The sequence below is a fragment of the Ascidiella aspersa genome, chromosome 2, assembly GCF_963924565.1.
Source record: "Ascidiella aspersa chromosome 2, kaAscAspe10.2, whole genome shotgun sequence".
NCBI classification, from domain to species: Eukaryota; Metazoa; Chordata; class Ascidiacea; order Phlebobranchia; family Ascidiidae; genus Ascidiella; species Ascidiella aspersa.
The window spans coordinates 17,201,395-17,214,579 of NC_139448.1; the positions used below are offsets into that span (position 1 = coordinate 17,201,395).

Genomic DNA, 13,185 nt, shown 5'->3' on the forward strand with positions numbered 1-13,185 from the left:
TGTCTGCTATTCTTACTCCGTTACATAGATAAGCTGTTTTCAGGCGAACTTGTGTGGAAACATGCAGTTCGAAAAAGCATCAAAAAAAACATCGAATAAGAGATTCTTTGGATAAATTTTTAATTTATATTGCTCGAAATAACGATATTTATCATAGAATTTAAGAGAAATTGTTGGCCGAGGTTATCACAATGCAACCTGTCACAGTACGCATAGTACCTTCGGGCTGAATAAAATTGCTTAAAACAGAGACACAATCCTAGCAAAATTAGGCAAAGTTCGTAAAACAGCCAAACTTATAGTTTAAGCCTTAGGTGGATCCTCGATATGTCCATGCGAATATTATACCTGACTGGTTAACAGGAATGACGACTATCGTGATTGCTTTTTCAACTTAATACAGAAGTACGCCAAATCAAAGTAAAACTACAAACACACAACAATTATATGATCGAAATTCCTCACAAAACAACGTGTTCGCACTTCCGTAACTTTGTTTTAGAATTGCTCAACAAAATGAATTCCTGCTAATTGAAGTGTAATGTTCCTACGTATTCGGTATTTCAAAAATATATGTGACTAAATATGTGTGGAAACAACCACAGTTTTTTTTTTGCTGAAGTGGATCTTTCAAAAAACAATTTTTTTTTGGCACTAATTTATTCGGTTTTCTGGCTGTATTTGCGGCCAGCATAGTCGCCAAGTCGCCAGCATTCTGTCATTTCGGTGATACCGTGGTCTTATCATAATAACAAGCAAACATATTTATTGAACATTCCTTCCATACCAATCTTTGTAAGATGCGACATAAAAATAATTAATCTGTGTATGAAACGTAGAACGAATCCGCAGAGTAAAATGTGCACAAACAATAACAATATAATCGGTCTTGCAAATTGTACAACAAACAAAACATAAAAAACCCATGAAAAACGGTTTTCGACTTCAATGTAGAGTAAAACAAACAAATCAAACGATTTGTTAAACGAACAACTAACAATTATATAGTTAAAACAAGTAAGAGCGTATATAAAGAAAAAAGAACTAGTTTAGCTCAACACAACGTGGAAGACACTGTTTTGTTATAAACATAAAACATGAAAATATCGGTTTATCTTGCAGTCGACCATAAAAGCACCTACATAATTTCTGTGATACACGTACAATGTGGCCATAAAACACGAAAAATGTTTGGTCGCAAACATCTTGCAGTCGGCCTTAAAAACACCAAATATAACAAATATCGACACAAATCCACAATGATAGTACATTTATTATAATTATGGAAGATTAATTTTCAAAAGGGCGCGATTCAAAAGAAAGCAAGATAAATAGGATATTCACTAAATACAAGTAATACAATTATTATCAAGCTTCGCTTGTAAAAACATAAATCGTAACTCTTATCTACTCAAAGTACTTCATCTCCGAATAACGTTTTTTATTTCAATTTAATACTGAGATTACTGACTAAAAGTTTTCCATCAAGAGATGTTTGGGTAAACTCATTGGCGTTCATTTTGGCCAATTGCATATAATTATCAACAGAACGGATATTTTACCTTATCTTAAATCATGGTTTATAATAAGATAAATTACTCCAATTGTTCTATTCAATAAATATAAGCAAAGCGCAATAAAATAATATACACAGTGTGATTAGTAATTATTCTAGAAATTTCGGATGAAGAACAACTTCAATTATTAAGTTAAGATGCAAAAAAGGGTAAATACACCACAAAAATAGAAACAGCTCCAGAAAAAGTTGCATCTTGGGATATAGTTCATAGAACACCCTGAAAGAATTCGATTTGAAGTCTGTTGCACAGTGATTCTTACCAGCCGTCTGCGCCAGCGCCTTTGTGCCTTTCATCCGAAAACGCGTGCACGTGAGATATGTGATTCTTGACGCCATTCACATAAGAGATTGTACGTGGATTAATGGGGGTTACCTGAAAAGTTAATAGGAATATATTAACATTATTCAGGTGTTGAATCAGGTCTACAATAACTGTATAAAAATATAATAAAGCCTAGATAAAGTTCAATGAACACTTCGGTCTTATGAGATTTTTAAACCTTTTTTATTGTTAAAAAGCTTATAAAATATTAAAACTTAAGTTTAATACGACAATCATCATTGCTTTCGACAATTTGGCATGGTTTTGTGTTGCAAACTAGCATTGGTCATGGATTTAGGAAAAAAGCATGGTTTTGTGCTACTAAACCTGAAAGTATTAAAACTACCAAGATCCAAAAAGTCCTTCTATATAAAAAAGATGCAAACTGTTTGGGTCTATAAAATTAACAAAAAATTTAAAATTGTGGTTTTTAACATAAAAAAAAACAACTGGGAGAAGAAACTTAAAAGTGTAGGTTTTGGTCAGTGGTCTTCTTTGGTCTTTGTTTGCCAACCTCAATAAAGTGAAATTAAGTAGTTTACAGTGATGTTACAATAAATAAATATATCTCTAGATTTCATTTACATTAAAAATGCACCCTGATTGGGAACCACTGGTTAATTTTAGGCAAATAAAAATTTAAACAAAAACTCACTATATGTCCGATTTCTCGCAAACCGTCCAAGATACTTTCATTAAAATCCGCTTCATGATAGATACTATTTGGAAAAAGTTGATGGTGCAGCCTCTTTCCCTCAATGCCTTCATTTAACTCATCAAATCCAAAGTATAACAGTCTAAAAAAGGTGTATTACTTAAAATTGTACTATCAATAGGTTTATCACTTTTTTGAGGGAGGTTTGTAGTTTTTTTAATTCTTGGAATAGTTCACAATTTAAAAACGGTTTAACATAAGTTAGTATTATTCAATTAAATGCCTAACATAACATACAAAAAAAATTCACATGTAAGCAAAAGTTCTAAGCTGTTTTTATTAAAAACAGATAATTTAATCAAATTAATAAAGGTACAGGTACCTTATCAAGGTCTGTGCAATCGCTGTCGGAATGAGAGGTCCACCAGCAGCACCAATTATAAAAACAGCATCATTTGTTGCTTGGTTGTACAACATACAAGGAGACTCTGATGACTGAGCCCTCTTTCCAGGTTGAATAAAATTAGGAGACTGCTGCTTTGGATTGTCAATTTCTAAAATAAAATAAAAAGGATCTTATTAGTGTAACAAATTATTTGAAGGGTAAACACCATAATATTGGTGTATGTGGTTGGGAGTGGACAGACTCTGATATTTTTGTTTCACTTACCATCAACCAGGCAAAATCACTGAAACAATATACCATAACTACCTAATTGATCATTGCTTATTTCGGTAAAAAAAAATCCATACATACGTGTAATGAAGTCAGCCATATCATCATTAAACAGAATCCCAGTGCTAGGGGAAATAAATCCTGATCCAAAATAGTAGTTGACGGATGTAGTAACTGATACAGCATCTCCATTTGGAGCCAGCACTGACACATGCATTGTAGATGACATTGGACTACTTGTTGACTGCGGTAGAGCTCCATAATATTCAGGGTCGGTAAATGTTTCATTGTCCTTGATTTTCTGCTTAATTTGTTCAATGTATTCTGGCGAAAGAAATTTTTTCATTGCTTTTTCAGCGTCTTTCGCAAAACTAGGGTCACCAAAGTGTGTTTTGGCACCAAATGCATGTTTAAATGCCTCCACTGTTCTTTGGAATTGGACAGTTTTATCTTTGTTGTAGGTTTCTTTGGTGATGTTGAATTTGTCCAAGATGGCTAACATCATGCCTAATAGTGGACCACCAGATGGAATTGGTGGAAAAACTAATGTCAAATTTGCATTTGGCAGAAACATTTTAGTTGCCTTTCTTTCAATTGGTTTGTAGTCTTTTAAATCTTGAACTGTCAAAATACCACCAGCCTTCTTAAATTCATTAGCAATGTTTTCAGCCATCTTTCCATTGTATAGTACATCTGCTCCTTTTTCACTTATTTCGGTTAGGGTTTCAGCAAGTCTTTTATTAGTGACTGTATCATTGACTTTTTTAACTTTCCTTCTCGAACTGTCACAGTAAATGTCACAGAGCCCACTTGAGTTTAATATTACATCCTGCCGCCACAGCAACTCTTGTGCAAGTTCGGCATTAACAAGAAATTTATTTGCTTTATTAATAGCATGCTCAAATAAACTCTTCCATGGAACGCCACCTCCAAATTTTTCATAGGCAAGGCTGCAAAGAGAATCAATATTGTAAATCATAGCTGATTAAAATAAATATCAATGCATACCATTTCTTAAAAATATAAACTTTTGCTACCAGGCACAATAATAATTAATCAAAACAGTTCCTACAGTAATTACATTTATTCTCAAAAGTTTTGACTATCAAAACAGGTTAAATTACACTGAGTACTCTAACATACAATGCTGCAATTATATGTACATTGGGTTATTTGTTATCACAAAGTTTTATTGTGATGTTGTACGCCTGAACGATGGAGAAAAAATAATTACCAAAGGAGCTAATCATTCCTATTGTTACCTCAATACCTCATGCCTTTAAGTGCACCGGGAACTCCAACTGTATTTGGGCCCTGCAGTGGGTTGACCTTGTTTAACATGTATTTTGTGCTTTGTTTAGGGGCAACTTCTCTTGCATCAATTACTGTAAAATTTCCGCTTGATTTGTTGAAGATTGTCATAAAGAAACCGCCACCTGTAAACACAGGTAGTGAATATTTACAAAAATTAGAAAAAAACAAGCTATGAACAACTGTACAAACAAATTAAGGTTGATAAACCTATTTGGCAAACTTGTGCCACAAGTGCACCTTGTTTAAATTTGAACATTTTAGAACATAAGAGATTTAAAAACAGTCTTGCCAATGTTTTTAAAATAGTCCAACTCTTCTCTTTCAATTTTTGCTTGGTGTGGAATACAACAAATTGTGCACAAGTGTCAAAAGTTACTATTTATTGTTGGAATTTGCAAAAAATGTACACATATGGTGTAGACCTACTCTTACAAATACTGTACCATACACCATTAGTTTAACTATTTTACCTATTCCACTATATTCGGGCTCCACTACACCTTGACATAGCATTGAGGCAATTGCTGCATCAACTGCTGTGCCACCTTGGCGTAGAATATCTACTCCGGCAGTTGAACATTGTTTTAGTCCTGCAACAAAACACACAATATGAAAAGAGGGAACATGCTTCAATGCTTTATACAAATAAACAGGTAGCCATAAAGCTTTATCAACTATAATTATCTTGCTGTTATTTTTATGCAAAATAGAATTCAAAACACCTAATATGAAATGGACATTACCAATAATTAATCGCTAGGCAGCCCAGGTTATCAAACTTTTTTGGATAAGGACCAAATTAAATTTTATATTGACCAGTAGGCCAGACAAACAGATAAATTAAATTTTTCGTACAGCAAAATTAATAGAAAAAATGTGTTGCTGTACTTCCTTAGTTTCAAATGTTGATACACTAAAAAGACTTTTAGAATCGTTTTACCAACCAACATGAAAAGTCTGTAAAATTTAATATAGTTTAAAATAATTTGTAGAATAATTACATTAAACCAGGGGTGTCCAACTCAAACATGCTTTGTTTGCCAATTTGTATCTTATACTTATTCTTTTGAAAGTTAAAAGCGCTTTTCATTTATTTTACCCATGAAACGTTTATTTACCCATGAAAAACATTTGTTTATTGAATTGACCAAACTGTTTCTTTGCAAGCGTTTGTTTTTAGCCAAACTCTTAAGATAGATTAGCCTTAAATTAAGCTGTGTAGTAGAAATGCGCATTACTGCACCTAAGTGTCTGTCGGTGAGCTGATTTTTGCTTCTTGTTTCTTCACACCGAGCTATATAATTATGTGAATGCTAGCCTCCACTACAGTATAATGTTATAATATCAGAAGTGATTGCCGTGATTGTTTTATATTGTGAATAAACAATGACAACTGGCTAAATAACAAACTTAGTATTTTTTGACAATTGGCTGAATAGGAAATTTATCATTTTTTGACTGAACAAGAAATTTTGCATTTTTTAATACTTGGGGCGTTTGCATGCCATTTTTTTATTAGGCCGTGTGTTGGAAACCCCTGTGTTAAACAATAAAGCGGACCGGGTCTTGTTTTGTATTATAATCTATATATCGACATATCAGGTATGGTTTGCCCATACCTGCTAATCAGGTTTTTTTTAAGGTTTGGTTTGGGTGAACGCTAAGTAGTTTTAAGAGACCGCAAGTGTTTCATTTAAATACCAAAAAGTTGCAAGTCCAAAATTTGGGAAACCACTGGAGAATTTTGGGGGACCGTTTTGGTCCCCCAAAACACCTTAAAAAAACACTGCTTGCTATGTGGAGATATCTTATAAAATATAATATAAAGATATGTTTTGAATAATATCCAACTAATATATTACAAAAGTGTTTCAGTAAGAAATTTAAGAACAAAGCTACAATTCCGTTTTGATTTGTTTATTTTATGCTTTCATGATTAACTTTCACCCAAATAGTTTTCTGCAGCACCTATCTGTTGGATGACAATAAAATGACCAAACGATTTGTGCAACTATGCTCTCATAAAGTTAGACACTGTAATACATTGTTTCAATCTAACTGAAGAAGTGTTCTGTCGATCCATGTTGTGCAGTTTCATCATTAGATATATTAAATAAGAACAAGCAGTTGGATACATTAATTTATATTTTTTTTTTATTTACACATGATAACACACATAAGCTGACTAACAGTGCAAAAACACATTACCTGAAGCAACAGCAGCTTTTGTGTAGACAGCATGATGATGTGCTTCCATATCATGATGTGTTGGTTTACCATGAGTGTGAAACTAAGATGAAAATTTTACAAACACCAATTGTATTAATACTTGTAATTCATAAGATCACACAAACATTTTATGCAGACAGTTATATATTATATAATATTCAATATATAGTTAGATAGATTTTATTTTTTTGTAACCGAAACAAGCAGAATGCAGTACAATATAAATACATATAAAGTTGATGTGTATAGGGATGTTTTAAGTAAAATCCAAATGAGTCATTAAATAGTAGGTTTTGAATCTGGAGTAATGCATCCAGAATAAAGATCCTAGTATATCTTTAATGGCAAATAATCACAAAACAATTTGTTTACATATTTATATTGCAATAAAAAATATGAAAAGTTATTAGGTACCTCAAAAACATCACCACACTACATGAATATATTAAAAAGCAAGCACTATTCATGCTTTATAACAGCAATGGCCTTAAATTAATCCAACCTGACACTTTGATATACGTTTAATTAAACAAAACTTTCTGCAGTAAAACACTGTGTTTTAAAGGAATTATACTGGTTCCAATTCCAGATATAAACAGCAGATTTTGATTCCAAAACCTTTCAGATTCCAACCCAAAGGATTTGATATTATACTTTAAACATCCCTAGATATGTTTATGTCCAGATTATAGTGTTTTATCATGGGTGTATTTTAAAAACTACAAGCAACCAATTTCCATTTACCCAAATATAAGTTCAATCAAATAATAAAAAGCCTGAGGCAAGTTTAGCGTTTTATGTAGAATATATTCGGTATTAAAAACAAATGGATTTGTTGGGTTCGGCAAGTTTACATACAAAAAACGTACACCATGACAGATATTTTATATTATTATACCCATAAAAAATCTTTATGGAAATTTAAATCCAAAATTTGTTTACATATGACTCACCGCATGGTCTGGGAAACGATTTATAGCAAATCCTATGGCAATCAAAAAAAGAACAAACAGGACTAAAAGCCTTGAAATACACTCGCAGGTCCAGGGTGAGGAGGATTTGTCGCTTGAACCGCGAAAAGTCTGTTTAGACAAAGGCTTGTGCGTAGGTGAGCCCTTAAAGGCAATTCTTGTTGATTGCCCTTCTTCATCACTCTCAGTCGAAATCCGACTGTAATGTGCAGGACTCATGCTCAACTGATTGATACCCTACGTTTCTTTCTACACCTGAAATAAAAGAGCAACTTTGAAAACATTTAAACAAAAAATGGTAGGATTGCATTAAAAGTATATTTTTACAAGTTTTTTTGGCAGTTGACACTGAACCACAGAAAAAGGTTAACAACACAAGGAAAGAAACACAGATACAACTATATATTCTTAACACAGATACAACTATATATTCTTTATAAAGTTAATAGTTTCTGTGCTGCATTTATGTTCCTAATAGTTTTGATTAAAGTTATTTCCTTTTGTTTGTCTCCCAACAACTCAGTGGCTTCTATCATTGTGGATGTAAAGTTTTTCACTTCACGACACATAGCGAGGGTCATTGCTGAACTTTCAGATTCTGTTACGATAGAAAACAATTTGTTAAAATCAGAAGCCAAGTCAAGCACCAGAACATAGGTTGTTCCACGAGCCTGTGATAACTGCAATTCATTTAAACTTTCTAAAAGCAAAACAAAATTGCAGGCAGAAACATAGAGATTGCATAACACAAAAAAGTGTAAATGCGTGTCTATCTGCTGAGTTGTAATACACCTGTGAAGAAGATCTTTCACTGCAACTGAAAAACAACGACAGAATCTTGACCACAGGTTCGTTGACATCCAATTCTTGCAACATGGACTTGCCAAAACTAAGGTCACACGATTGAGTAGTTGGACGATGCTAATCACGTAGTTGCATGGTTTTGTGTCAACTTCACATAGGCATTCAACAGGTTTTTGATTTAAAGGCACAAACAACTTACCGCTGGTGGTTAAAGATATAAGAATATTAAGAATAACATCCCAATCTGGTTCAATGCTAAATGGCAGCACTTGAGACAAAGCCACCACCATACCATTGCAAAACAAGTCCTGTTCTTGAACTGATTTAAAATTTAAGTCAAGACATGGCAGTGGTATAAAGCCAGGATCAACCAACATACATTGTAACCAGGCAGTTAAACCTGTTCCTTCACCAAAGCCACTTATCAAGCTATATTGTAACTCTTCAGGAAAGTTGCACACAGTGCTTAAACTTGCTGGCAACATAAAGTTGTGTCCTTTGAGAAGATGAAGGTAGTAAATCTGAGTTGACCAATTTAAGGATGCAATAAGTTGCTGTGCCCAATTCAGCAGTTTTGTTTGTTCCTCAGAATCTACACTTGAAATCCTCGTGGCTGCTAAGTTTACTGCAACTGGAACCACAGCCTTGATAGTGCCTGAAAGATCATCAGACAATTTATTTGACTCAATGTACAAACAAAGATTGTAAGACAATATGAACAAATCAGAATTTGATACATTATTCCAAAAATACTTTTCCTCATAAACAGACCCCAATAGCAGAACTGCACTTCTAAAAGGTAAAGGATATGGTTTCTTAGGGAAAAAACTGACTGATAGTTGCAATATATGTAGCAAAGAAGGGGCAAAGTCAATTGTACCAAAACAAGTGACAGGAGAAATAAGTAGTTTAATAAAATTTGATGCAATTCGAACACTTTTATCCCTTTGGTCAATTGTTAAGCATTTGCACATTTCTTGTAACAAAAGGTTATTACCATCATCAGATTTCAGAAGTGCAACAAATGGCAATTGAACCAAAGCGTATGTAATTTGCCTGTGTTGCTCTTCATGATTTATAACCTGTTCAACAATTTTTTTAATGGTTAACTTAGGTGAAATTACTGCAGCATTACAAATACTTTTAACAATTTCTTCTTTATCAAAGTTTGCCACCATGGTGTTGAAAATAATGTTTATTCTCTTATTTGTCTCACTGTTAGCAATTTTGTCCAAAACATTTTTTACTAAAATGTGCACACAACTATTATTCTCATTGCCACTTTCACATTTGGAGTAAAATAAAGTATTTTGTAACGAAGAGATTCTCAAGGTCATTGGAATACTGTCAAAAGAGTATATCAACATGTCTTGAATGTTTATTATCCTAGTCATGGTATGAGCATTAACTTCTGAATTTGAGCAGGACTGAAGTTGCAATTTCAACAATGTCAAAATACTTTCATAATGCTTGCCTTCTATCAAGCATTCTTTCTTTTTTTGAAGGCAGTCAAGACAAGCATTAAATTCATCCTCATTTAGTTCATTCTTGAGTAATTTCTTAATAACATAGCTTGTACTCTTCTGGTAACCTTCTAGCAGGTATGTAATCTTAAATAAAGACCTTTTAATGTTTGGTATTTCTGGATAATCTGGGATTGGTAAGCCTTGATTACTTTGCAGACAGTTATCATTCAGGAGCATTTGCAATGTATTTATAAGATCTGAAAGCTGGCAAAATATTTTTTTATAAGAGAAAAACATTAAATGACATACTTTTTGCAATTCTTGAATATGTTTTTGCATGAAAACATATATTTCATGGCAAATTTTATTCTCATTCCATTGCTGTGAGCACTGGCGCTCTACAGACACTTTTTTAAGCAAATCAAAATTTGTTCGGAAATCCATGGTTGTATAGGAAGTAGTAGACAGCAGTTGATTAATATCCTTTAACATTGTCTGATCGAAAACAGGTTTTGTTAAACTGGGTTCAACATTTTCAAGAAAATACTTTTCTCTTTCAAGTGCTTCCAATAATAGTTTTTGGTTGAATCCAGCACAACTCAAGGTTTTGCACAATTTTGTAAATGCTTCATGGCTGTGGGTTAGCAAATCATTTAATTTAAAACTAAATTTAAATGTTGACTTTTTGGATATGGCTATGCATGAAAGCAACGAAATATGAAATATAACAAAAACAAATGGATCTTTGACATATTCAATCCACTTTGAAATAACAATTGATAAAAGATCCAATGATTTTAATGAAAGTGTCAAAGTTATAAGACTTTTTAACAAATTAGATTCTAAAATTACTTGAAAAAACAAATTCCATGAAAGTGGTGCTTCATGTTTGTAAAGTGTATGCAGCTTATTACTGTCGGATAGAACTTTTGTCAAAAGGTTATATACCAACTTTGTTTTCCAGAACTGTTCATCTTGCGGCAAACTGGGTTTATTAAGTCCTGCTACAATGTCTTTTATAAGTTGAACAACATGCTTTGAAGAAATTGTTTTTCTTTCAAGGTCAAGCAAACTTTCATTAAATAAAATTTCTTCTGCAAAATGCATGTCACAATGCAAAATATACATTCACAATTAACCTTATCACCTTAAATGTGTGTTTCAAAAACAATTGGTGAGTTATACAAGTAGGTAAATCATCTTCACAAACCTTTTAATATTACTTTTAAATTGTTTAAAAACAGGGTGTCACTCTAAACTACAATAACACTGGACATTTTCCACTTAGGATTGTATAAAATATGGACTTGAGCTGCTTTTAAAATGATAACAAAATATTGTTTAGTACAAAACATAGTAACAATATATTCAAAGAAACTAAACTTGTAGGAACCTTTTTTTAATAAAGTTGCAGTGGTACTACTACAAAACTTGCAATGTATTTTTTCTGATTTAATGATAGTTGTTTCCGGCATAGTCATGGCAACTAAGGGTGTTGATAAAAACGGTTATTGAATAGTGTGAAGGATTCTTATTGTCATGCAATATTGGATTTGTTGGTTTACAGAGCAAAAATGTTTTTGCTTGAAAGTTTATGCCAAGATTCTGCAGAAACGTCTGCAGGATATAACAGCAATTGGGATGTGAGCTTTAAAAAGCTTTGCAAGGGGGTACAGGACATACTGAGAAGGCCTTAGGGAAAAACGCTAAACTGTTCTTGAAAGACCTATATTGGGCTACTTTTTAATGTGTGCCTAAATGGTCACCAACATAATGTTTTAATAATAATCCAATTTCGTAACAATATTTCACTTTTCATATTTAGCCTAAATTTTTCTTTATATTCAGCCAAAATTTTGGGTGTTGATTGGCAATTTTCACAATTGAATTGCCAAGCAGTTTGGTCTGGCTATGGGCCAATATTATAAATATGACAAAGGCACCGGGCTAAATTTTATTAACAGTTAAACATGCACCTATATTTTCCAAAACTTTTAGAAAGCAGGGGACACTTTTGACCTTTGCTGCCTCCCTTCACCAAAATTTATTTGGCTGTGCACTTAACAAGATCTTGTTGAGATCTGTCATACTTTTCAAACTGGTCTATGGACATAATCTGATAACCATGGTCCACTGTGGAAAGTATGCCAAGTGCACTCGAGAGTTTTTTTAAACCTTTAAAAGTCCACCCCAAAAAAAACGCTTGTGCGGCATATGTTTACAGTGCAATATATGCAATACCGAGTGCATTAGAATATTATAAGGTGCACCCGAGGTGCACTTTTTTTACCTTTGTTGCACCCGGTCTACCGTTTTATTGGGCATGCACCCGCTAGATCTTGTCGAGATCTGTCATACATTTCTGACTGGCCATGGCTGAATAATACAGATTATTCTACATTTAAAGTAAAAGTAAAAACACAGCTTTGTGATTATGAAACATCTTAATATTTAAAGTGGGGGATGTCCAGAGTTTTGAAAAAAAAATTGAAAAATGCAAACTTGGAGAATAAACATAATGTCAAAATTGAAAATGCAAACTGGGAGAATAAATATACTAAAACTTAACTCACCCGAACCAGCACCTAAAGTCAAATAATTACTTCAATGCTGTACTTGAGAAATAGCCAAAATTCGGGTGAATATAATATATATTTTTTTTCTTTTTTTGTCTGGGGTTGTACATTGTTTGAGTTGGTGTTTAGGTAGGTCAAATAATACTGTTATATTAATTCTCCCATATTTATTTCCCCCTGTTTTTTTCGTTGCTGTACCTAAAAAAAGATTTAGGATTCTAAACCAGGCACCAGGGCTGTTAATTAGCAAAATCACTCAAGTCCAATTCTTGTAAATTACCCATCCAACTAAAGCCAGCCAAGTCAAGTCATTTTTCCACAATATTTAGGTCAAAAAACACTGACTTTAGTCAAATTTATATTTTAAGTGGCTATACAACAACACTGAGTCACTGACCAACACTGGTCACCGCAACACTATAACAACGCCATTAACAAGCATCTTAATATCTTATTTTTTCATACTAAAAGCATGCTCAAACAACTTTAAAATCGTAAATAATGGGAAAAACTAAAAGATAACATTGAGACACAAACCTGATTTATCAACCCGAGTAACGCAACAGCCGACAGCCTGATTTTCAAAGTTTTAT

The 13,185-nt window shown here is 33.0% G+C and overlaps 2 protein-coding genes across 2 annotated transcripts; both read right to left on the minus strand.

Moving 5' to 3' along the window:
* Positions 1-752: 752 nt before the first annotated feature.
* LOC146164078 (scoloptoxin SSD14-like) lies at positions 753-7,992 on the minus strand. Its single transcript, XM_083381149.1, has 8 exons — positions 7,729-7,992; positions 6,755-6,836; positions 5,017-5,136; positions 4,503-4,668; positions 3,314-4,182; positions 2,939-3,110; positions 2,557-2,698; positions 753-1,952 (listed from the first exon to the last, which is right to left on the minus strand). Exons 1-8 carry the CDS (start codon positions 7,963-7,965, stop codon positions 1,836-1,838), a joined length of 1,905 nt encoding a protein of 634 aa, XP_083237275.1. The 5' UTR covers positions 7,966-7,992; the 3' UTR covers positions 753-1,835.
* A 57-nt stretch (positions 7,993-8,049) lies between these two features.
* Positions 8,050-11,150, minus strand: LOC146164079 (uncharacterized). Its single transcript, XM_083382156.1, has one exon. The coding sequence runs from the start codon at positions 11,142-11,144 to the stop codon at positions 8,181-8,183; it is 2,964 nt and encodes a 987-aa protein (XP_083238282.1). The 5' UTR covers positions 11,145-11,150; the 3' UTR covers positions 8,050-8,180.
* Positions 11,151-13,185: the final 2,035 nt, after the last annotated feature.